This window comes from Clarias gariepinus, chromosome 21 (assembly GCF_024256425.1).
Source record: "Clarias gariepinus isolate MV-2021 ecotype Netherlands chromosome 21, CGAR_prim_01v2, whole genome shotgun sequence".
NCBI lineage: Eukaryota > Metazoa > Chordata > Actinopteri > Siluriformes > Clariidae > Clarias > Clarias gariepinus.
Window position 1 is genome coordinate 9,870,515 of NC_071120.1, and position 26,329 is coordinate 9,896,843.

At 38.2% G+C, this 26,329-nt stretch overlaps 1 protein-coding gene across 1 annotated transcript; it reads right to left on the bottom strand.

The window, feature by feature from the left end:
• Positions 1-1,325: 1,325 nt before the first annotated feature.
• Positions 1,326-24,040, bottom strand: si:dkey-96l17.6 (uncharacterized). The gene is made up of 10 exons (XM_053481616.1): positions 24,004-24,040; positions 23,411-23,547; positions 19,516-19,707; positions 9,469-9,661; positions 9,167-9,347; positions 7,634-7,844; positions 7,379-7,539; positions 2,708-2,910; positions 1,491-1,569; positions 1,326-1,376 (listed from the first exon to the last, which is right to left on the bottom strand). Exons 2-10 carry the CDS (start codon positions 23,505-23,507, stop codon positions 1,326-1,328), a joined length of 1,368 nt encoding a protein of 455 aa, XP_053337591.1. The 5' UTR covers positions 23,508-23,547; positions 24,004-24,040.
• Between the last annotated feature and the right edge of the window lie 2,289 nt (positions 24,041-26,329).

Sequence of the window (26,329 nt, forward strand, 5' to 3'; positions counted from 1 at the left end):
TAAAACGTTAGGAGGATATATATATATGCAACAGTAAGGAGACAAAAACAGTGTTGAGTGTTGTTTTATTCCCCCTTTTGGTTTAGAGATGTATAATGTGACAGTCTGATCATTAGAGGGTCCTGGATCCTAAACATTTACGCAAGTATGAGATTAGAGTAGATTTAAATCTTTTTCTAGAAATACCCTTTCTTCAATCTGTACATATTTCATTGTTTTCCTTTATATATTTTGTAATGACATTAACATTATTGTTCTATTTGCTAAATGAATTACAAAAATAAAGATAAAGGTTTAATGTAAAGGTACACTCTAATTTTTTTATCTAGTATTTTGTTAGTATTTTACTATATGGTATAAATCAGAATTGTCAGTTTGTCCCTGACGCCCGAGGGCGAGGGTGACAAGTAAAAAACTCCCAAGGATTGCAATAGGAGGAAACCTTGAAATGAACCAGAATTAACAGGAATTTATCCTCATTTGGTTGCAGCTTATTACAATGGATTGTAATGATTTGTCATGCCACGTCTACTGGAAGTAGCCATACGACATTAATATGACCCTTAGTAGTTATTTTCCAATTCAAAGATCTAATATAAACAATGATAATTTAATTTGTCTTCTTTTTTCAAAGAAGAAAAAAAGGTGCTGCTGATGAATACATACTGTATCAAGTGAGTGAAATGCATTGTCATGGCAACCGATGAAATCAAACCACATCTTGCTACATTTTTTTTTTTTACCTGTTGGTGTTCGCATCACTAATGAACTTGGAGATGACTGACAGTTTGTAATAATCGTAGGGTTCAGATTACACAAGATTAGATGGGATTAAGATCAAGGAAGTAGATAACAACTTGGAACCTGTGATTAATAATTCATTAGTTTGGCTACTTGAGACACTTGGTGAGCTCATTTTTGTGCATTTAGATTTAGTGTATTCGAGATTTAGATTTAGAGATCGAGCATGCTGAATGAACATAACCTCAAGATAAGGCTGGTCCTGATCTCTACATGCTTGCTGTAACAATCCTGATCTAGGTTTAAAATAATATGAACTATCCAAACAACATGACATCATCCCATAAGGCCCAAGCACATCATGGACTCAAGCATTCAGACACATAGGAGCATAGGCAAAACACCCACGCTCTAATCAATCACCTGCAAGACACCCACTAACCATACTAATAAATTAGATTGCACATGCCATCTATTCTCTTTATTTGATGCCATAATAATTCTTTACTAGACCTGATTAATAATAAACAAATCACAAATCTCCAAACATGACAAAAATATTGCTGAATTTGAGCGAACATCAATCATACATCTTCTTCTTCCACAGCTTGTCCTGATTTTAGTCTCAAAATCACCTGGAAATAAAATGTGAGAGAGAGACAAAAGTTCCAAGTGATAATTTCTTTATTAATGCCTAAAATCTTAATGAAACATATTTAAACACTGAGATAAAATAGAGTAGAACAGACCTCTTTGAGTTGAGCGATCTCTTTGCTCTCCATATTCCTCTGTGCATGGTTGGTGATGGCCTTCACTCTGGACGCATATCTAAGTTGGAAGATTTTTTTTTTAGATTTTTAAGATATTTGGCATGTTATGTGCCACATTCAAGACTTCACAGTGAGAACTAGACCATGTGTAACCAAATACTCTATCTGATGTCTCCATGACATGTCATGTTCCAATGAACCAGAAATCCAAAAAAAAATATATATATAAAAGTTATTTACAATTAAGGTCATACAAGGGACATTCAAGTCAAACCAGGACTTCAATTGTGCAAAATACCAGAACAGTAAACTCCATTTCACTAGTGGTTGGATCACATCAAAGTAGAAAGTTTTTTCAGCACACTGGAGCTATGATCGCATTGCTTGCTTCACGTCTGATACGCTGGCCTCCCAGGAACTCCCTTAATGACCCAAATATGAAAAAATGGCATGAAGCATAGTCAGGACTGTACAGGGGATGTAGCAAAAACCCCAGCTGAGTTCCTGTAACGTGCATGTGGTGTTCATGATTAATTCCGTGTACAGTTCCCTTAAGTTGTTCATCAGTTTTCAAGCATCAGGTGTTCCACTCACTGAATGTTCAGAGAAGTGACTGCAGTGGACTCCAAGCTACCTTGGCCGGAATTGTAATTAATGGACATATAGCCTTCTTAAAAATGTTTGTTGCATTATGTTTTACTGTGGGGTGAAATCCTCAGCAAATTTTTTTTTATCAGTTTTACATCTTCATTCATGGAAAACTTCATTTTGAGTGCTCGTTTGACTTGAACACCCGTTGTATACTGCCGAATGTAAGTGTTACAATGATGCTTCAAAAAATTTCTACATTTCTTGTCGTAAAGATCTCTTTAAAATTAAGCAGAACCTTACAAGCTTCCCTTAGCCTCTTTACCATTTTAATTGATTTTTAGTAAGTGCATACACTTTTCAGGAACAGGTGTATCTGTACTGATTTGTACTATGACACATTTACTTAAGAAAATCAATTTTTTCTTACATATTGTGGGCTACCGTGTGTAGACTTCTGATGTGTACTCCCTAATTGAGCTAATTTCCAGGTTGTAACATTACAAAATTCAAACCACATTAGAGCCCTCTTAGCAAGTTAGAATAATTTGAATGGCTCTTAAGGAAAGGTAACTAGATATAATACCATATTTGTGTTTGCGTCTTACATGAGTGAGGTAAGAGTCTCATCCAGGTTGCAGCCAGAAGGCGAGATATTGAGGAACATGAGGGTTTTGGCGTTGCCCCCAAGTGAGTCCTGCATGAGCTGTGTTAACTTGTTATTACGGTAGGGAACATGAGCTTGCTCCATAGCCAGAGCCGAGATCACATCACCCAGAGCACTCAGAGACTTGTTAATGGAGTTAGCCTCCTGCATGACACATAGACACAAAATCACTGAATAAATCACAGTCTCAACCATAGCCGAGAGAAGTTCTTCAAGGAAAGTAGTGTTGACAGGCATTGTGTTCTTAATGGTTCTCCATGAACAGTGCATTGCATAAAGTGATTACAAAATATCATCCCACTCTCTCAGAGGCAACAAGGCAGTTACACAAGGCAGTTAACTTAACAAGTTTAGGTATACTAAGCCTGCATAAGGCAAAAAAGAAACACCAATGAACAAAGCTGACAGTTTACACCCAAATGATGCAATAGGCATTTTAGTGAAATATGATGTAACATTCTTGTTGAGAAGTAAAAATAAGAACTGCACTGTGTATGACCCTTAATCTGGAAAACCTTTCTCCAGGGGTTATATTTCATGTCAGAAGTTGCCAAAGTAACCATAAAAAGGAAAACCTTAGCTTATAGCACATAAAGGTTTATCAGTATTTACATACATAAATGCCAGGTTACGTCTACTGATGCCCCTTCACCATAAAGTGAATGTAATGTCCTAGGCCTTGTTGATTATCCAAGGCCTGGAGTAACACCAGTCATTGGAAATTCAGACCAAGTAAAAAAAAAACCTTATGAAAAGCTATGTAAAGTATGTAATGTAGCTTCCTGTTTTTTCGTATTGTTACCGCGAAAGTTCCTTGTTTGTTTGTATTAGCATTTAAATTATACTGCCTTTTTCCGCTTATACTAAATAACAATTTTAACAGAGAATGCGTGTATCATATGAGAACAACAAGCGGAATCCATCACCAAGCAATTAAAACTCTTTTTGCTATGCTATTGTGTCTACCATTCAGCTCGTTCAGTGTGTAGATTGCAGGATGTTTAGACATTCTTCCTCTGTCATTAGCGATAACTTTATTTGTGATAGGTGTGTGTTAGTGAGCACTCTGACGGAGAAGATATTAGCGTTAGAGGAGCACATCCAGACTTTAGATACTGTAGGGTTAAAGAGCGCAAGAGCATTATTATTCCCGTAGCGAACAGTCTGTGTGCCACAGGCGAAGATAGCCAGCCCCCGACTCCAGCATTATAGCCCTCACAGCAGGGCGAGTGGGTGACGACTTGGAGCATACTTGTTCAGCCAAAGCTAACGCTAAGGCTAGCCCACCAGAGCACACCTCCTCTGCACTTCACATGTCCAACAGGTTTGCTCTCCTCTGTCATGCACCCGCTGAGAAACCTGAAAGAGCTCCGGTTATAGGAGACTCTATACTGAGACATGTGTAATTAGCTAGGTCTTTAGGGGCACCAGTCAGTCACAGGTTAGTAAAAGTAACTTTACAGCGATGTTTAAATTAGCGAAGGCAATGTCCGACAAAGTAGTATGCTCTGGTCCCATCCCAATGTGATGTGGCGACATAGCTTACAGCAGGTTATGGTCGCGGAACTGCTGGATGTCCAGGTGGTACTCTGAAAATAATGTAGGCTTTATAGATAATTGGAGTACCTTTGAGGGCAAAGCTGGCCTATTAGGGCAAGACGGTGTCTATCACACTCGGGAAGGTGCTGCTCTCATTTCTTGTAGTACTGTAAAGTGCATAGTCTCAGAAGAGGCCTAGTTAATCGGTGACTATCCAGAGCCCAGGCCAAGGAGCAAACCAACAGGCTAAAGCAACCGAGTGCTAGCTGTATACAGTCGTCACTCAGGGTTTACTATATTAAGACTGTGTCTGTTCCCCAAGCTAAACAAAAATTTAGAAAGACTCAGAAAGTCTGTTTTAGTAATTTAGTAATTTTAATACAGAGACCAAAAATTTAAAACACACTGAATTCGCAGCCATGTGATCTGAAGCTAGGAATATTAAATATCAGATCTCTCAGATCTTAAGCAGTTATTGTTAATGAAACTATCACAGACCAGGAGTTTGATATATTATGTTTAACAGAAACCTGGACTAAAGAGAACAAGTATTTACCTGTAGCTCTTAATGAAGCTAGTTCTCCTGGATACAGCTACATGCACCAGCCTCGGCTAACTGGTAGAGAAGGAGGCGTCAGAGTTATTTACAATAATAATCTGTCTATAGTACAAAAATACGGATTTAAATTTAATGCATTTGGAGCTCTCTATAGTAACATAAAAAGTGTAGCAACAAATATAAAGTCAGCTCAGTCGATCCCACTAATTCCTTCATGGCCATACTCTGAGTTTCTCTGTGAATTTGCAGATTTCCTCTCAAACCTTGTTGAAACCCAGAAAACCCTGTTGAAAATAATTAACTTTTTACACAGTGGGTATGTTCCCAAATCTTTTAAATTAGCAGTTATTAAACCGCTTATCAAGAAACATGACCTTGGCCCCTGTCATACAGGCCGATATCAAACCTCCCATTTATCTCTAAGAGTCTGGAAAAAATAGTATCACAGCAGCTATGTGTATATTTAGATAGAAATGGCATAAAAGAACTGTATCAGTCAGGTTTTAGGCCTCATCACAGCACAGAGACAGCACTTGTTAAAGTAGTAAATGACTTCCTTTTGGCCTCTGATCAGGGTTGTGTCACTAAACTTGTGTTACTTGACCTCAGTGCAGCTTTTGACACTATTAATCATAGTATTCTCCCTACAAATTAGAAAATGTAGTAAGAATTAAGGGAACAGCCCTCTTGAAGCTCAGATCCTACAGTATTTGATTGATTGTTATCAGTTTGTAGATTTAAATGGTGACCATTCTCCATATTCTCTAGTGGAGTTTGGGGTTCCACAGAGTTCAGTTTTAGGCCCACTGCTTTTCTCCCTTTACATGCTTCCTCTGGGCAACATCATTTGTAAGCATGGTGTTAGTTTTCATTGTTATGCTGATGACACACAATTATATGTCTCAAACCAGCAAAACCAGACGAGAAAAACCTGAAGTTGAGCAATGTGTCCAGGACATTGGATGTTAATTAACTTCCTTCTGCTTAATCCTAATGAGGACAGAAGTTCTAGTCATAGGACCACAAGCAGTTAGAAGTAAGTTGATCTTTCCGATCATACTGTAACTTTAAATGGCCTTAAATAGAACTTTTTCTTACAAAGCCCCAGAGTTATGGAATAGTCTTCTTATTAATGTTCAGGACTCAGACACAGTCTCAGTGTTAAAGTCTAGCCTAAAAACCTATAGCCAAGCATTTTTTGTAAATATATTTGCCTTAGGTAAAGATGCAGTTCTGGGGGACTCATGGACATAGAGTATTATGGTAAACTGGTATGTTTAGATGCTGTCTTCCCTACTTTTATTGATCACTCAAGTTTGTTGACAATGAAGCGATTTATGCTTTACATCTCAGGAAGCCCTCATGTCTGTGTTTCCTTCTGGCTCTCCCTTGTAGTTATGCTGTCATAGTTAGTCCTGCCTATACATTCACATTACACATTGTTTGACTGTGACCATATCCGTTTTAAGCCAAATGAGGATGGGTTCCCTGTTGAGTCTGGTTCCTCTCAAGATTTCTTCCTATTAACATCTCAGGGAGTTTTTCTTGTAGGCCACTGTCGCCGTTGTCCTCGGCTTGCTCATCGGGGACAGTCATTTTGATTCATACACATTCACACTTCATACAAACTTAAATAATTCTTTTGATTGTTTAAAGCTGCGACAATTTCAATTGTTAAAAAACTATAACTCTATACAAATAAAATTAAATTTAATTGAAGTCCAAGACATGTATGTCTGGACAGCAACTATCGTTCCTGGCAACCAGGTTGGTCACATTAAAACAAGCAGCAATGCCACCTTTCTTAGTGCCTTTCTTTCCTTAGAGTTACAGTGCTTATATCTGCATGTGAGCAGCAAGATGAAAAATCTATTTTATTTGGACTTAGAAGGTTATAACATTCGTCTTTACTTACTTTATTTCTTTTCATAGATCACAACAGCCTCTCTTGTTTGTTTCTATCCAGGCATCCATAGGGCAGCTTTTCAAGTTTCAGGAAAACTTGAGACAGTATGAATTTTAAATTAGGCATTAATCTGACTCGCACCTTAAACAATCTTCTTTTGAGTCCTGCTTGTTTCCCCAATTTTGACCAAGACTGAAGTTTTATTTATTTATTATACTATCTATTTTTATATCGTTTTTTTTCTTTCTTATTTTTTGTTTTACATTTTATTTAGTTTTACCCTATGCATTTTTATTTTTTTCATTTTAAGATTATGCACAGGTGTTTGCATGAAGCAGCTTGAATTAACTGCTGTTGTTTAAAATATGCTATGCAAATAAAATGAAACTGTGGGTGGTAAATAGGCCTTTACACTATCCAGTACCTAACTCAGTAGCGGATAACAGATAAATTTAGCAGTTTAGCTAAGATAGGTAGAACAAGTTCAATTCTTGTTTAGATTCCTTATTCCGGTTCTTATTGGAACAGGTACAGTATTATTACCCTTAACATTGATAATAATATACAGTATATACTTTAAATTCTATTAATCTAATTATCATCATTACCTTCAGCTGGTCATCCTTAGCCCCTGTCTTCGCTGCTCTCTCGCTTCCTGCCAGGTCAACGAGGTTCAGCTTACCAAAGGTCATGCTGCCATTCGCCAGGTTGCGACTTTCCAGCATGATACTGATGATCAGGTGAGAGCGAGAGCTTTCTATATTCATCTCTGTGAGGTCAATCACACAGCCAAGTCACAATTTTAGTGTCACAAAGATAGAGTATGATACAGTACATTTGTACCAACTTTGACTATAACATACTGGTAGCTGCAATATGGCGGTTGGCAGATGCAAGTGCGAAGAGAGCAAAAAGCTCGCCCGCACTAGTTGCTTCCTTTGCCTCCGCTCCTTGGGCAAATACGAGCCCCTTTTTGTCCTTTTTAATCTCAATGCGTTTTGACAGCGCCTCAGCTGGGCTCACGAAGAGATCCTGCAGCCTATCGTTATACAGCTCCAGCATAGAAGCCGAGACCTGGACACGGCACAGAAATAGAAGAGAGATGAAGGTGATGATTATTATTATTGAGGTCCAAAATCTCATGTCCAACTCTCAGTACATGCAAACTAAACCAACACATGAGAAAAGAAATGAAGAGAAAATGAGAGAAACAAATCCATGGTTTAGTCTGGTGCTATTCCTCCCCACGTTAGGAGGGTGCATCCATTACTCTGACTGCTCGATACAATTATCATTATGATGGTATTAAACCATGTCAGCGCTTAAGATAAATCCCAAACTTCCCTGGTCCCTTTTCTTTATCAAGCACTTCATCAGGGAGCTCAGAACTGCAACCTCCTACTTAGGTACTGCAAGTTCTTACTTAGGGATCTTCTGTTCGCAACTTATTTACATATACAACTTATTTACTTACTGTATTTACAAGGCATTTAACAGATGTCCTTATAGTCTCGTGAAAGAAAAGACCATCATTTTTTTCCGTAAAGACTTCAGAAAATGCTAGGTTTCAAGTCTTTCTTTAAGGACAGATGTTGATTTATTCGTACAGACAGCCACGGGATGTTTATTTAACCTACTGGGTTCAATGACTTATATTATCACCTGGCACAGTAGACATACTCTATTCAACTCCATCAATCACCGTTACCTGCCACAATTGTTTTCTAAAAGGTAAATCCATCACTGCTTTTGGTTGCAGACCTTAGAAGATCGAGCATCTGTCCATCAAGCTGACCCTTGAGATGTGACGTCATTGGTTGGATTGGACTCCTGTCAATTAAAATCTGAAGTGCTTAAAAAGGATGTTTCTCCCCACAGAAAGTTGATTCACCTGCTTTTCCATCAATATGTCCTACTGACCCTGCTGGGTTGTTTAGATCCTCTGGGAGATCAGGTTTGGGATTTATTAGTGCCTTTACCTGCATCCTTATCAACCTGCACCATGTGCTGTAGGCATGGCTCAGCATTGTGTTGCTCTGCTGTCACCTGATGAGTGATTAATAAGAAATGGGCTTCCTTAACTATCTACTATAGTCTTGGTCTACATTAACCTACATTACCTGTTTTGCTTTTATTAGTACCACCGCCCTTATTTCACAGCCAATGTACAGTACGCTCTCATTTAAAAAAAAAAAAAGATAATTTACAGGCATTCTGTAAGTGTCCAGAATCTTTTTTCCTCTATGCCACATTGTTCCATTTTGCCTTTACTCTCGGCTTTTTATGGAATGTATGCTTATGTCACTTCATTTTTTTAAGATATGAAAAGAAGTAAGTGATTAAGTATAGAAAAGTGATTAAGACAAAAAAACTATAAAAGACATAGTTAAGATCACCTTGAACTCAAATTTCGTCTCATTCTCTTGGATGATTTCAAAGATCCTAGTAAATGTCCTAGGGACGATTCCAGGGTTTTTCTGCTCTTTATCTCCCAACATAGTAAAAGTTTTTCCCGAGCCGGTCTGTCCGTATGCAAAGATGCATACATTGAAGCCATCTATTGCTGACTGAATTAGCCTTTAGAGAGAATATACAATCTCAGAATAAAGAATATCTATTTTAATCTATTACTTGTTCTGAATATAATAAAAAAAACATAAAAAAAATAAATGGTAGGTTTGTGTGTTTGCTCGTCTACCTGCTGGACTCCTGGAACACGTCATCCTGTGTGTGCGCTGTGGTAAAGATCCTGTCAAACTGAAACTCTCGAGGCCCTCGCGGCGTTTCTAGGATCACTGAATAATCATCCAGACATGACACAATGGTGCTGGTCCCCCTTGCCAGCTCTGCCCGAGTCTGAGGCCTTATACGGCAGAACACCCGGATCTTGCCTGTAAACAATGCGTGTGTATAACGTAACAACAGGGTTAGTGTAAAGTTACAAACTGCATGGTTTTATTCTGGTAAAGATATATGTTTAAAAAAAAAACGCAACAGTTATAAACTAGTCAGCACAGTGGTGTAGTGGTTAGCAGCATTGCTATGGTATGGGTTTGAGTCCCGTCTCTGTATGCATGGAGTTTATATGTTCTCCCCGTGATTGGTGGGTTTCCTCCTGGTACTCTAGTTTCCTCCCATAGTTCACACACCTGCACATTAGGCTAATTGGCGTTCCCAAATTGACTGTAGTGTGTGCATGTGTGTGCCCTGTGATGGATTGGCACCATGTATCAGTGTCTCCTGGGATAGGCTTTAGGCCCCCCGCGACCCTAAATACAGAATAAAGCGGTATGGATGAGTAAGCGAGTTATGAAAGTTTAACTTTTGTTTTTCTAAATGACTACCGTAGTCATGATCTGGGATTGTTTTATACCCTTTCATGCGAATACATGCAGGCGTAATGAGTGGGCAATGAATGAAAACGAATGTTATATGCATATGTATATGCTTATCAAAAACTATGCCTTTCATATCCTCCACCATATTGTAGTACTTCTTTCGGAGGGTCCGCTCTGCTGAGTAGTGCTCAGTCATTTTCTTGTTTTCTTCTTTGGCCTGTTTCAACTGGAGAAACACAGAGCAACAAATGAACATAGGGAAATGAATCAGACCTAGTCATTTGTTCAAGTTTGTTATGTTTTATTAAAGTGCATGTGCATCATCAGCCACAAACAACATCAGTCACTCAGCCCTTCATGCATTTACTTTGACTTAAACATGATGGACTGGTAGTATGATGACAGCTTAATTATTGACTTTTAATACAATAAAAGTTTTGTTTGGTAACACATGACAAAACACGTAAGATAATTAAGTACCCCTTCATCAGTCAGAGTCAGTATGAAACTAAATATTGTAAGGGCTTTATTAGTTTGGGGATTTTGGAAAACACTGTCTTTTTGTATTTGTACATTAGCCAGTTATTCTCACCTCAGCCTGTAGGAGGAGCAGCTGCTGGCCCACGCTCTTCCCAACCTCAGAGTTTAGGACATCACTGTTTTTTAACCTTTCCTCAAACATCTGGAGAATCAAAAATCGGAGTAATGATCAGAGGAAAATGTGTCAATGGACCACTAGCCCTTTACAAAAGATGACAGCATGTTTTTTTTGTACAAGGGCAGCACAATGAGTTGAATTTTAATCTCGGACATGATTTTTCGCTTTGTTTCTGTGTATAGGTAAACAGCTAGAATAATCAGTAAGTCTAAATGAGATACACTAACAAAGACTTAGAAGGGCTGGAAATGTATATATTTTTGTGAGAAGTTCAGTATTGCAACCTTCGTCAGGTGTTACATTACTATAAAAATTTGTAAAGTAAAAAAAAAATGCATGAGTGAAAAAGGACATTGCACATGTGTTTGTCTCAAATCTCGTGGAAAAAAAAGCTTCACATCCTAGGAAAAAGCCTGCATGCATGCATGTCAAAAGGTTGGTCAGCGGAAAAGGCGATGCATGTTTTTAGAATTTGGTGGTGGGGGCATTTCATAAGCCAGACTCCACCATAGACATTAATACTGTACCTACTGTAGATGCCACAGGACTGGCCTGCGAGCTAATAGCTGGACACAGGGGAGCTGCAGTTTGACAAAAAAAGTACTCTAATGTTTACATTTTACTTCCAATTTTAATCAGTTATTTTGTTTATTCAAGGGTTTATGGTGCATGGTTAATATAGTACAACAAATGTTTTATCTCAGTAAGGCTATTATTGCTGCTAGAGAAAGGTTTAGCAGAGTTTAAAACGCAGGGTGCCAATCCATCGCAGGGCGCACACACATACACTACGGGCAATTTGGGAATGTCAATTAACCTAACCTACATGTCTTTGGAGGAAACTGGAGTACCCGGAGGAAACCCACCAAGCACGAGGAGAACATGCAAACTCCATGCACACAGAGACAGGAATCGAGCCTGGCCTGGAATCGAACCCAGACCCTGGAGGTGCAAGGCGACAGTGCTAACCACTACACCACCGTGCCGCCCAGATTAGTTAAATTTTACATTAATAACATTTGTAAGACAGTTAAAATGTACATTATGCTAGGGAAAAAAAGTACATTGTGGGTGTAATAGCAGAACATGGGAGAAGCTAAGATTTGCTTTCTCCTTCTTATTAATGACTTAATGCTGTGTGTTAGATGATCAGTTAGTTCAGATGTATCAGACATTAAGGGAACTGTTGTGCATGGCAGAGGACCCTCGAGTCAAGAACACCAGATTTGCAGTAGTGCACTGAAGTGCTGTTCAGTGTCAGTCATTTAATTATTGCTCTTTAATTGTCGATGGTGTTGATGTGAGTTTCTGAGTACATACTTTCACACTCTCATCCAATGCTGCAGAATCTTCCTCGCTGATGGGGCCTGGGATTGTAATATCAGACATTAAACCAAAGACTGGCAGCACAACTCATTTGCAAAGACACGTCATAGATGGGGTGATTTTAGTTGCTGCTGTTCTTGTCATTATTGATTTGTTTACCAGCGATGGTGGGTGTAACCCCTGCTTTGATGCACTCCAGGGCTAGATGTAGGATTTCATGTTTCTGCAGCTTAACCTCAGCTTGAGTCACCTCATCAGCCTGAATGATTTCGGATTGGTCCTTCCTATGACACATTGGATTCGAGATCATTTCAAAAAGTATGGATGTATCATATTCTGTCATTCCATTTTTGGATTAAATTTTTTTTTCTTTACCCCAGAGGTCTCAGTTCTACGCTTCCCATATCTGTTTGGTCGTCCTGGAGTGAAGTAACTCCGTCTCCGCCATTAGCAGCTTTGTAGTTGTCTTCTGCCAACTGGTCAAACCTCTCTTTCGCCTCAATCACCTCTGCGTAGACAAGATGAGCCTGGCGAAGAGGTTTAATCACAAGTTGCACACAGACCCAAGGTGAGATTCGAACCCCTACCCTAGACAGAGCTAAGCAGTCAGGCAGCATACTGTAGAACTTGTTTCTAGAATATATTTAGGTAGTCACTAAATAACTGGGGAATGGATGATTCACAATTGATGAAATTATTAAAAAACTTGGCCATATTAATAATTTGTAATTAAACTAATGATTGAGTCCGAAAGCATGATGTCATGTAATGCAAGGCAAAAAAATGTAGCCTCTTACAGTATAATGGCATAAAATGAATTAACACATAAATGAACGTCTGACTCATGTGATTGCTGATTTGTTGATGCTGACACCCACCTGACGTACTACAGCAGCAAGCAGACGAGTGTAGGCTGATGGCGCCACACCGTTCTGCAGTCCTTCTCCTCCTTCGATCAGCATTGAGATCTCCCGCTCTCGCTTGTACAAACTTTCCCTCAGCATCTCCAGACGTGCTTTGGCTCCATCTAAAGGTGCACCTGAGTCTCTATCTCCCTGCATGGAAAGAAACATACAGAAGATGCACAGATGTGATTTTATCAGTTTCACTGATTATTAACAGGTTTGAGATGGGTTTAAGCCCTAAAAAACTAGAAACATGGTACTTTCAGCTCATTTTATACTTTCAAAGTGAAATTATAGTATCATAAATAAAAGGATAAAAAGTGAAGAATGTAATTCACTCACTGATCATCTATACTGATTAATCTTATATACAGAGTAGCGGGGGGCCTAGAGCATATTCCAGGAAATTTAGGGCATGAGACAGGGTTCACCCTGGATGGCAGACACACACACTACAGGCATTTTGGGAACACCAATTAGCCTTATCTGCATGTCCTTGAACTGTGGGAGGAAACCAGAGGAAACCCACTAAGCACCGGGAGAACATGCAAACTTCATGCACACAGACTCCGAGACGGGAATCGAACCCCGACCCTGGTGGTGCAAAGCTACAGTGCTAACTTTTAAGCCATCATGCTGCCTGAGCATTGTATTTGTTTTGATACAATATTTTAAAGCTGAAAGACAGTCAGGAGGAGTGTGTTATTACTTTTTTTGCTTCAGGCTCTTTAGCCTCGATTGAGGTCTGGAGCATTTCCTGCACACGTCCCATCTCCGTCCTCGCCATCTGCAGCTCCTGGAGTGCTAAAATATTTTTTCATTTTAGTTAGTTAAATAAACTCCTAGTATGATATTTTTATATCAAAATGTAGCAGAACAAAAACTACAATAAAATAAGAAAAGCTTAAGTTGCAATAAAAGTAAAATTATAGCTTCTTTAGATCAATAACTGCAACTTACTGGACGCCTGGTGGTTCTGGAGCTGATCCAAACGTGAAGAGAAGACCTCCATTATCTTGCTCTGAAAGATGGAGGAAGATAGCTTGTTTCTAGTTAACCATATCATCCTTACAATCAGACTATACCTACGCTTTATTGTAAAGTATCGAAAAGAAAAAAGAAAGAAAATCTTATCTCATAATGTCATGCATAACAGATCACGACAAACGTTTTACCGTCGCACAGTTTATTGTTTAATTTTACTATTGTTCATGTTGCCTGTACTTATTTACCCCTGGGAGATATGTGGAATATAGCACTATTTATATAGCACTGGTTAGCACTGTCGCCTTGCACCACCAGGGTCGGGGGTCGATTCACACCTCGGGAATGGAGTTTATATGTTCTCCCCATGCTTGGTGCAGTCCAAGGACATGCAGGTGAGCCTAACTGGCATTCCCAAATTGCCCACAGTGTGTAAATAAGGGTGTGTATGTGTGTGCCATGTGATGGATTGACACCCCATCCAGGGTGTACCCTGCCTCATGCAATAAGTCTCCTGGGTTAGGCTCCAATACCTTTGCTATTCCTATATACATTTAAAAGTTGTTTCTATTTCATCTGCACTCCCATCAGAATGTTCTTCACAGTCTATGTTAGGTTTAGGAGACTAGAGCTCTCCAGAAGCAGGGTTGGAGCAAGGTCACAAGCACGTGCTGTTCAACACTATGTTACCTTTTCTCTCTGCCAGGTTGCCAAGTCGTGTCTGTTTCTCTCTTGCAAAGCCTTCTGCTCTTTCTGCAGGTTCTCATTCACACTCTGCAAACTCTGAGATTCAACACAGCCAAGGAGAAATCGACAGAAATGAAGTCACATTGTCTGAAAGATAGACTGTTGCTTCTATCCAATACTGTATATTAGTTTTGGAAAACTGTAAAGGAGATGTTTCAACTCACCCTGATCTTCTCCTCCCACAATGCACTTCTCCTCTCCACCTTCTCCTGGTAGACGTCCAGAACCCTCTTCAGAGCATTCAGCTTATTCTGGTAATAAGTTCTGATTGTGTGCACTGTTCTTTCCTACACAGGAAGAGACAGGTGTGCTACAACCACATAGCAGTCCAGTGCACTTAAACACATCCACAGTATCACATGTTCAGGCTATAATGCTTTTAATCTTCTATGAAAGGATTGTCTTAGGCCAGACTCGTTAAGAATCAATTAGGACTCACTAAGGACTGGGTTTCTGTATCATCCGAATCCTAAATTTAGTGCTGATTGTTAAATAATGGAGAACAATTTTTTAACAAATTTTATTAAACATTAATATTAGAAATATTTATTGTTCAGCTTTAATAAACAGCAACAGACTTTAAGTCTTAAGATTCGGGGGGGGGGGTTGTGTATGATTGGGGGTTGTGTATGGGGTTGTGTATGATTGTGCTGTATCTTTTGTACTATAATCATTGTTTTCCATGTACTGTATAATAAAATCGATAAAAGAGCCCTGATTCCTAACCACATTCATAGTACTTGGAATGTAATTTTTTTTTTAATTGAATTTTTAAGATTTTTTTCTTTTTTGATTATATTGTTGTACATTACCAAAACAACATTAGTAATTATTAATAGTCATTTTAATAAAAAAAAGGAAAAAGAATTATATTTTATTATTTGAATATGAACACTGTTTTATGTTTTATATTGTGTTTTTTTTCATATTTTGCTTGTTAATTTGCTTGTTAATGATTGTAATTTTTACAATTAAAGAGTCTTTGTCTGAACCAATGAATCTTAAACAAACTGCTTTAATATATGTCTCATTTAAGGGCCCCCATGTTACTGTACCTGGTTCTCTCTTGATGCAATAAGGAAGTTCTCCTCCAGCTCCTGAACCATCTCAAGGTGCCTGCTCTTCATAGCCACCATGTCATCAGCTATCTGATAAATTGGTAAAGATTATTGTTTGGCCTGTGTAATTTTTATTTCTCCAACACTATTGGTTGCTATCTAATTTATTAAAAGTTTGTGACAATGACATGTTACACATTGTTTAAAAGAGATCTACTATGCAAAATTCACTTTTTAGTCAATTTAAATATTTGGATGCCAATTATATATATTTGGATGGGTCCCTAGTGTGTGTTCAAATAAAAAAAGTGATATTTTTTCCCTATTGGATGGCTCTTAAAAAGGCCAATTAGTTTTTGGCCCTAATGTGACCTCATATAATAAGCCCCTCCTCTGGCTTGTTACACAGCTCTCTGGTGGGGGAGGGGCTTAGGAGATTTACATAAACACTCAAAAAACATGTTTGGAGGAGGAGTTAAATAAAATGAATTTAAATGATAAAAATGTGCTATCTGTGGGGTATTTCAGCTAAAGCATTAACACAGACACACTTTGAGGGAGCTCTGAGAGCTGTGTTAACTTTTTAAAGAAATAGTAAATTGTAGGACTAGTCTGTGTAAAAAAAAGGTTACATCTTTGTGCAAAGCTTTCATCCTTTTATTTGCTCCCTATTGAGTACATTATTTTACATAAAATGGTGTATCTAGGAAACATAAAGCATAATGACTATCATGTGGAAGAAAAAAAGAGCTTAAGGGAATCACAAGCCTTCAAACAATAACGTGTGTGTTCACATTGCAAACAGATCTTTTTAAAAATCTATTCATGTGGTTCAAATAATTTTTTTTTTTAATTTTGGTTGAAACATGTTATATGAACTTTGGTTCAGGAGATTATTCAGCAGAGACAGTGGATGTAATGAATCTTCATACTTGGGTTATACATAGTTTGGCGGAATCATAAGGGATGAAAATCTTCATATCCACTGGCACATCGTCTTCTCGATCTTTCACTCTAGTGCTAACTGAGGCAACTTTGGGATCTAGGAATGAAATCATAAAAACATTATGTCACACCTGAGAATACAGTATATTACACCCATATGTTCACATCCGAGAAATTTAGACTGATACCTTTGCCTGGGGGATTGCCGGGGTTGGCGCAGTGATCTGAACTAATCCAGCGCTTAAAGGTTTTCCACTTGATTCTGCTTTTTCTCAGCCATGAAGCACCACCATGTTTCCAGACACCTCCACATATCAAACAGACTTTAACTATTTTTTAAAGCATATGTTCTTCTTGCTGTCTGTTAATACACCTTATCAAATCTTGAAAAATACAGTACTGTATCACACCATGTGTCCATCTCAAAAACATCCAAGATTACAATAATATACAGTAGGTAGAATGCTTTGAACAGTTATTCATCTCCCCTTTCCACTTCCAGAACTATAAAAACGGGGAAAAATTATGATCCCATATACTGAGTCTGAAAAAGGGTTACGGGGGTTATTAATATTTCACATGGTCTGAGTATAGATACGTCTGTTTCAAGTCGATATCAAAACAATTATGTTTTGTGCTATTAATAAAAAGCAATAAATCATTATTTAAAAAAAATGCAAGAACCATCATCATTAGTACCATCATTTAGCATTTCCACAAGCATAATGCAATGATGTGGACATAAGAAAACTAACTGTTTGTATGTCTAATCAGAAAAAAAAGACTGCACAGTTTGCTAGGGGGCATAAAGGTTGGACTTTGTAGCAATGGAAAAAGTCATTTGGTCCAATGAGTCCAGACTGACCCTACACCAGAGTGATGGGTGTGTCAGGAAAAGAAGGGAAGCACATAAAGCAATGCACCATCATGCATAGTGTCTACTGCAGTCTGGGGTACCTTCAGTTGGTCAGGTCTAGGCTCAGCAACATTATGTGGCCAAACAAATGAAGCCAACTGACGACCTGAATGAAATGAATTACCAGGTTATCAATGAAGTCCAGATATTCCAGGACTTAAGGTGTGAAAGAGTGATTTGGGGAGCATATGGAATAGTTTTCACATGCACACTGGCCACCACATCATGCGCCGTAATCAAAACTAAAGATGTTTAAATGGAAAATGAAAGTGTGTGACAGAGCATGTTTATATCAACTGCAAAATGTAATTAGTTTATGTACTGATTTTAATTATAATTCCACATAGAATAATGTATAAGCTAAAATTAATTTAGGGCTCTGGTGAAAGCGTTTTATTAAATCCTGTGTGATGTAATACACTCTACTTGGCAGTGACAGTTATGATCATGTTTCAGCAGGTTCCCTTTGGTTGCCATCCAAATATCTAGTAACAGGTTCCTGTTATGGATTTATGTAAAATATGCTTAAATGTTGGACAAAAGGAATACATGCATTACATACCCTTATAGTGCATGTATAGATTCTTTTTTTATTCTCCAGATTCAGGATGGTATAAAAGCACTTTCTACATTTGGTCAGTGATTCATTTGCTTGTGTTTGTTATCTATTTTGTTAAAAGAGCTGTTTTATCAAAAGACTGATGTCTGAGGTTTGAGACAGCATTGCCTCACCTTGGAGTGAACAATGTGAACGATGTAAACAGCTCAGTCTGTTGTGTGTAGAGATAAGTGGAAAAACATATCTTAACTGGAAAGATAGAAATCAAGTCATTCAGGACTAGTTGGTTTTCTGCACTTGATGCATTTAGTTAAGGATGAATGCAAAAGAAAAAGAATCTCCTTTATACATGTAGGCTTTATTTATTTTAATCAAATGATTAATCTGGATCTACATTTAGCAATAGTTGAGAGATTATTGTTACACAAACATGTTAGTGCAAGATTAAAATTAAAAACAGCACAAAGCTGACTACGCAAGAGTTGAACGACATGAGAGCTCTCGGTTTAAACATCATTTTAAAACATTTTTAACAATGGATTTATAGGGGAAGTGCATTGCATACTGTATAACATCCACTCTTCTGTGGGTTTTATGTGTATTTAATAATTTAGCGGAAATATTTATAGAAAGGTTAGAACACAAAGACAGCTTGATTAGGTCCAGTGGAGCTCTTTCACTTTCCCATCCTCTCTCCCTCTTTTTCTTTTGCTCTTTTCAGATGTGAGGGAAGTCACATCGCTAGTCTCGCCCCGGAGTGTTTGACATAAAAGATAAAAAAAAAAAAGGAAAGAGAAGTCAAAAGCCACGATTCCTAAAAGAGGATTTTATTATAGTGAAAATGGACAGTTGTGTTGTGGCAGTGTTGTTACTGTGCAGAACATTTAAACTAACTTGTACACCCACCCAAAAATAAAAATCAACAAACAAAAAAAATTTAACATTTCGTGCTGTACTATACTAGCTATACAGTACTATACTAAACAGTACTATATTATGCTGTGCTATACTATGCCAAACTGTACTGTGGAATACTACACTACATGACACTATACTATACTATACTATACTATACTATACTATACTATACTATACCAAACTGTACTGCACACCACACTATACCAAACAGTGATATGCTATACTATGCTATACTAAAATTATAAAATGTTATAATACTGCTAAAATATATCAAATGTTATTTTGTATGGTTTCAGAAATGCACTGCTATGACTTTTTTTTTCAGTAAACTGCATATTACGTATTTGGAGCTTACATTATATATACTTAATACTTGCTAAAGTTGGCTCACCTGCATTGTTCGCCTGGTCAAGGTGTGTATTATGGACATTACAGGGCTCATGATGCACTTCCTCCTTCAGATCCTGTATACTCCCTGGCAATTCATTCTGGACACCCATCAGTGGCCGTGTCCTCACCAGTCTGGAGAGACCTCCTCTTTTCTCTTCAGCCCCCTTGGATGGACTAGCTCCCTCCCATGCTCCTGAAACACAATGCATCCTTTCAAATTGCTTTGAATCACTGGCCTAGCTAATCGTTTTGTATGTTATAGAAATTCCAAATATTTAAATGTACACAGGAAACTTAGTATACATGCTTAAGTACAAATGAGCTAAACACAATATCTTTATGGATCAGATTTATAATATACTCTCTCAAAACATTCCTGTATGGCTTGCTGTTTTCATCACTCCTGCTCCACGCCCTAGGATTATTTCTGACACTTTGCAAACAGAAATGGTAGAATCTGAACAAAGACTAAAGTTTGAGTCAACAATCCACCCTACCACTATCCTAAAATGGTGTCTGACCTAAAAGTGAACAATATCTGCTGATCATGTCTCAGGCATCCAGACATTCCTCCTCACATCATCTACATCCATGTCTTACTTCTGTGTCACTACCCATGTTCTTGCTCAAACATTAGCCTTTCTTTTGATCTGATTTTAAACTGTTTTACGGTGGTTAAAGCAGTGATTTGCATCAAATGTGGATATTGCTCATACCCCTATCCCAACAGTTGGTTCTTCTCTTGCTTCAAGAGTCAGGTTTTGATATTGTTCACACATTACTATTTAGACATGGCCACTACTCCTGTCTCATATACAGTAAACGTCTCTTATTTAAATGTTTGCCCTGCCAAACCTCTTTCTTAGCCATAGGCCATGAAACTACCTGATCTGATAGCACCACTAACGCAGATTCATACTCAGCTACTGGCCTGACTTCTGATTCAGGCACAGTTGATTCCTTTGTCTCACGTTTAGGCCCTGTCCCTAATTTAGTTGTATACAATTCCCACCTGTCATTAGGGGGCTCCCAAATTAAGGCTACTATTACCAGACCATCACGTTTTATCTCCAAACCACATTTTTTTCGAACTGCTCGCTTACACACCGTTGGGACGGCATAACACATTCGGAGGACAGCACTATCCTTCCACTTCTGTGATCTTAGAAGACACCCAAGATTGGCTGTAGAGTTGCAATTGATGTGAGAGTGAAGTGCCTCCCATCCCAACCTCAGCCAATCAGTTCTCTCTAGGGCGAGCACTTTATCACCTGGGCCAGGGGTAGCTCAGTGGTTAAGGCATTGGACTACAGTTCGGAAGGTCCTAGGTTCAAACCCCACAACCACCAAATTGCCACTGTTGGGCCCTTGAGCAAGACCCTTAACCCTCAACTGCTCAGGTGTGTAATGAGATAAAAATGTAAGTCGCTCTGGATAAGAGCGTCTGCCAAACGTACCACTTGGATTATTATAACTGTTATTTTGTACATTTTAATAAAAAGACTATTATTCTATATTACATTTTATAGTTTTATTTTAGTAATAAACTCCTCTGTTCTGTTACTTACTAATATCTCTTCCCTATTTTTTACTGATTATGTTACAGTGAGTGAAACAGCCCCTCTCTAATAGTGTGGTGAAACACTGTATTGCACTCCTACCTTAGAAAATGTCATGTCCGGGGGAAAACCAGGCCAAAGTTATACAATATATATAAAAAAATAAAACTGTCAAACTCTAATTTGTCGGAAAGGCAGTCCAAAGTTGGCTTCACACCAATAAAATAATAATAGCATGGTATAAACAACCACCTTTGAGGAATTTTGTTTTGATACTACATTTAGCAAAAGAGCTGCCAACTTTTCAGAAAAACTTGGAGTGAGATTCTAAAAATAAGGGCATTAGTTCTGCGCGTACATGCACATGATGACTTCCATTGCACTTTGCCAGCCATTGTGTCTAACAATGCTTGGCTCAGGTTCTGCACATTTTAGGATTGCAGTGGTAAAGTTAAACAACAGATGCACGAGACTGTATTTATCCCAGTTGCTACACAATACATTGGAAAATGTTTAAAAAGACTAAATAGACCCTACCTTACCCAATAGCCAAACCACCTACAGTACATGCTCTTCAGCAGCTCCATGTAGAGCAGCAGGGGTGTAGCACAGAACTCTGGGTCCAGTATATAAGTGTCTCATTGGGAACCTTTCCCTTTCTTAACTCATATCTCACATATTTTGTTACAGAATTACAACAGCCATCCAGTCATTGGGGCCCTGGGTAGACAGTAGCCCCCCTTGCCTCACTATGGCACCCCTTACATCGTATATATATATATATATATATATATATATATATATATATATATATATATATATATATATATATGTGTGTGTTTATATTTATGAGAGGGGGATAACAAACCTGATTAAGAGAGAATACGAGAGTGTGTATGTGTAATACATGAGGGTTGGCAGCTTTGGTTAGCCCCATCTCGTCTTGCTACTGCTCCTGATTTAAAGTTCCCTGGTAATGCTTCTAATTTGCATACAGGGGAATGTATTACCTCTGACTCATACCCAAGTCATCAAACTCTCGCTGTATGATACAAGACCTGCTTCTACTCCAGTTCCTGATTTAATCCTTAAAGGAATCTCTGTCTCAACTCACATCTCTGTTCCATGTTTAGACATTTAGACATTATCAATATCATATCCATAGTTTTGCCATCTAAGCTCAACTTTGGCTTGGACTCCAACTTTACCGCTGAGAAAAAAAAAATTGTGGTCCATGTTCCATACCTGTTTGCTGTTTACCTTCTTATAACCTGTGTCAAAGTTAGGGTTATTCCCCCAGAGACAGAAATTGATTGTTTTTGCTTCTTGTGTTTTACCTTTTAATACAATCTGGACACACCTTCTAATACAATGGTCCTTCCTGATTTTTATTTCTTTCTACACAGTATAACAAATTCTGAAGGCGTCCAAAATATACAATCATCCCCTTTAAACAGCTGATATTGAGATGTGTCTGCTAATTATAGGCTACCTTTAAATCTTTCATAACAGCTTTAATCTGAGTTGCTGGTTGTTAATTGGTGATTTCTGAGGCTGGTAACCCTAAATGAACTTCTCCTCTGCAGCCGACGTAGGTTTTGGTCTTGCTTTCCCGGGAAGATCTTCATGAGAGTCAGTTTCATCATCATGGTGTTGGACGGGTTTTGCAAATGCACTTGGCACAATACAGTTCTTGCAAGAACTGTTCCAGAAAATCTGACCTTCATGTCTTAAAATAACCCTGGCTGTTGTTCTTATTGTTACTCAATTACCCAATGCCAAATGTCTTATTTATAGTTTTGAAATCTCCAGTATTGTTCTTAAACTCGATGTCCAAACCTGTGACTGGTACTGTGTATATATATTTTACACGTAAATAATTCTTATAGCTGTTTCTCTTGTTTGTTTCACCCAACAGCATGTTGACTACTGCATTGCTAAGCCATGTTTCCTGATATTCTGGTTTTGACCATGCCCTGCCGGTCCTGCTTTGTCTTTTAGTCTGGGTGCAACGATAATAAGACTTTTGTTTCTTGTTGGATGAGAACTCAAGCAACAAATTTGATTACTCTTTTTACGGTATAAATGGGCAAACACACACACACACACACACACACACAGTACATACTGCAGACACAGACACACCTAGATTAGAATAAATGAGTTTTATGCCATCACACAGGAAATGAGGTCTTGCAGGAGAAGACATATCTTGTAGAAACACACATTTCCGTAATTACCCAATACCTAAAATCCTGACTCAAGACCTCCTATTTAAATGTCTTTGTGTTTAAGTGATGACACAGAAAGGGGAGTTTATGTGTGTGCAAAACTTACGTTGCTTAGTAGCTGGTGCCACTGTGTGATTTCGCAACTTCTTCCCCATAAAGTTCAGAGACAGTGTGATATTCTCTGCTCCGGAGTTTAAATGCATGTTGAACTTGTGCTGCTGAGTCTGTGTGTGTCTGTACTGTCTGCACACACACAGAGAGAGAGAGAGAGAGAGAGAGAGGGAGAGAGAGAGAGAGAGAGTGACATACAACCAAAAGTGTTAAATCTGAAATAATTGTGATGGATATTATGGCTGACGCAACAAATAGTGACTAACGATGACTACATGTTACACATGGTGTAGTGTGCACTCAGAGAAGAGTCTCCGAGTTGTAGTGCACAGTTATAGTGTTTAATAATACTAATAGTGACAAGAGCAGAAGAAAAAAAAGAAGCAAGTAAGAAGAAGAAGAAAATCTGTGACACGGCAGTGAGAGTGTGAGACAAAAATATAAAATAAGGTGAATAGTAAAAAAAAAGTTGATAGATATACAATATATCTAGATAGATAGATAGACTTTGAAGCAGCTACATCAATCAGTACATCAAGAAAACCAGACTAATATGAAATAAAATGAAAAACAGTGAAAATGAATTACCTGTACGCAAATGGTCGATATTCGCCAAGTCTGGTAGACGAAAAGAAGTGGAAAGCCTGCTTGTTTCAGTGAGACGCTACATTCTGACCACTTTTAAAATATTAAAGCGAGAGGATAGGGTTTCAATTGGTGTTGGTTTGCCTGCCTGACCAGCACGGAGCACTGACTCTCATCACGTTTCTAATTTGTGTGATACAGATTGCAACCTGATGCATAGATGTTTCTCTCTGGGCTGTCACGCATACACTCAAATCATCTGAAACTTTTATGAGTTTTAAGAAATACTTAATGCAGATTTATGTCCTAAATGGATAGTTGAAGATGTAAGTATTACATAGGAAATAAATTGATGAGTAGCTAATAATAAGGAGGGAAAATTCTAGGCATGATAGAATGATTATCGAAAAAAAAAAACATTAAAGGGAAATGTTGTTATAAGGTGGTGTAATATGACTTAATACAATTTTCAATTATACATCTTTGTTTTGCTGAGGAGATTTTATTATTGTTATCCATTAAAGGTCCCATAATTTACTATGTCTTTTTCAAGTTAAAACAGGTCTCAAAACTCCTCCGAAGTGTGTGCTAACGCTCCAGCTAAAATACATCTAAATATCCCATAATGCATTTTTTATAACTCAGCCTCCCTTTATTTCACTCCTCCTCCAAATACACCATTTCAGTGTCTATGTGAGCTAATGAGCTACCCCTGAGCCACGCCTCACCTGAGAACTTGAGCAACAAGCTGGGGGACAGACTCTTCTTTTATGAGGTCTATTATTAGATTTATAGACGTATTTATTGGTCTATAAATCTTTTTGGCTTGTTGAAGCCCCGAACGATGCAAAATTGAGTATTTATTGCTTTCGAGTATTAACTATATACAAGAGGGGCTCCAAGAACTAGGCAGAGCAGAAGGCAATTTTAAAAGGCTTTTAGAATGAGGGGTCACTGATCAAGAAAGGAACAACTAACTAACTCACTAACTCACTCACTCACTCACTTATTCATCAACTGTACCACTTTATCCTGTATTCAGGGTCGCGAGGGCCTATTCCAGGAGGCTTAGGGCACGAGGTGGGTACATCCTGGACAGGGTACCCATTCTTTTCAGGGCACATACACTCACTACGAGTAATTTTGGGAATGCCAATTAGCCTAATCTGCAGGTCTTTGGGAGGAAACCAGAATACCTGGTGGAAACCCACAAAGCACAGGAAGAACATGGACACAGAGACAGGAATCGAGCCTGGCGGGTTTCTTCCTGCTTCTGGTTCCTCTCAAAGTTTCTTCCTATTACCATCTCAGTGAGTTTTTTCTTGCCACTGTCGCGGTCGTCCTCGGCTTGCTCTTCAGGGTCAGTCTCATGATTTAGATTCATACACATTCACATTTCATACAAACTTAAATAATTCTTTTGATTGTGTAAAGCTGCTTTATGACAATGTCAATTGTTAAAAGCGCTATACAAATAAAATTGAACTGAATTGAATCAAACCCGGACCCTGGAGGTGCTAACCACTACACCACCATGCCGCCAGGAAGGAACCAATCAAATATTATTTTTTTGGGAAAAAAAAAGACTGGACTGGAAAATTGTCTTTAAAGGACAGGGAATCGGTACTAAAAGGGAATATATGATGAGAAGATAGAGTGTGGGGAAGTGCTGGATAAAAGCAAACAAAGAGTTTAAGTCACAAAGCAAGATAAGGGGAAAGAGACATTAGACTTATTTGTTTTTAAGAAGGGCAGGATCGAAAAATCTGCTTTAAGAGACTGGGAAGATGAGGGAGAATGAGACCTACAGTTGGTGGTATTGCAAACTACTGTTTTCCAACCGCCGATAAACAACAAAGAAGATGAAGAAGAATACAAATGTGTATATATAGTAGCACTGGAAGCCTGTCTGCATGTTCAAACTTTTGTGCCCTTTAAAGAATGAAACATCATACTGTATATGTTACCTTGTTACCAAGAAACTATAAAGGATAATGAAGACATTCCTGTGCTGGAAAAGTTACAGCTTCAAAGACTCAACATTGGAAACTCCTTCCATCTCAATTAAAAAAAAAAATGTTAAGATTACATGGTGCACCTGCCGAATCTGTAAGTTCATGTGTTACTAAAGAGACGAGCATCTTAATACAGTATAAACCTGTGATTAGCCTTAAACTTCGAAATCACTTTCAGAGTTGCTTGTAATAGAAAAATGACTCACATTCTGAATGTACTACAGTATATGGGAACTCAAAAATGTTCGATACAGTAATATATATATATATATATATATATATATATATAGCAATTAGTTTTCTTTGATAACATA

Excerpts from the sequence above, each read along its gene's own strand:
- si:dkey-96l17.6 (XM_053481616.1), bottom strand. The coding sequence starts at position 23,507 with ATGCATTTAAACTCCGGAGCAGAGAATATCACACTGTCTCTGAACTTT. Across the intron at positions 7,540-7,633 it reads CCGCCATATTGCAGCTACCA|AGATGAATATAGAAAGCTCT; the intron begins GTATGTTATAGT and ends TTGACCTCACAG. Across the intron at positions 1,570-2,707 it reads GAGACTCTTACCTCACTCAT|ATATGCGTCCAGAGTGAAGG; the intron begins GTAAGACGCAAA and ends CTTCCAACTTAG.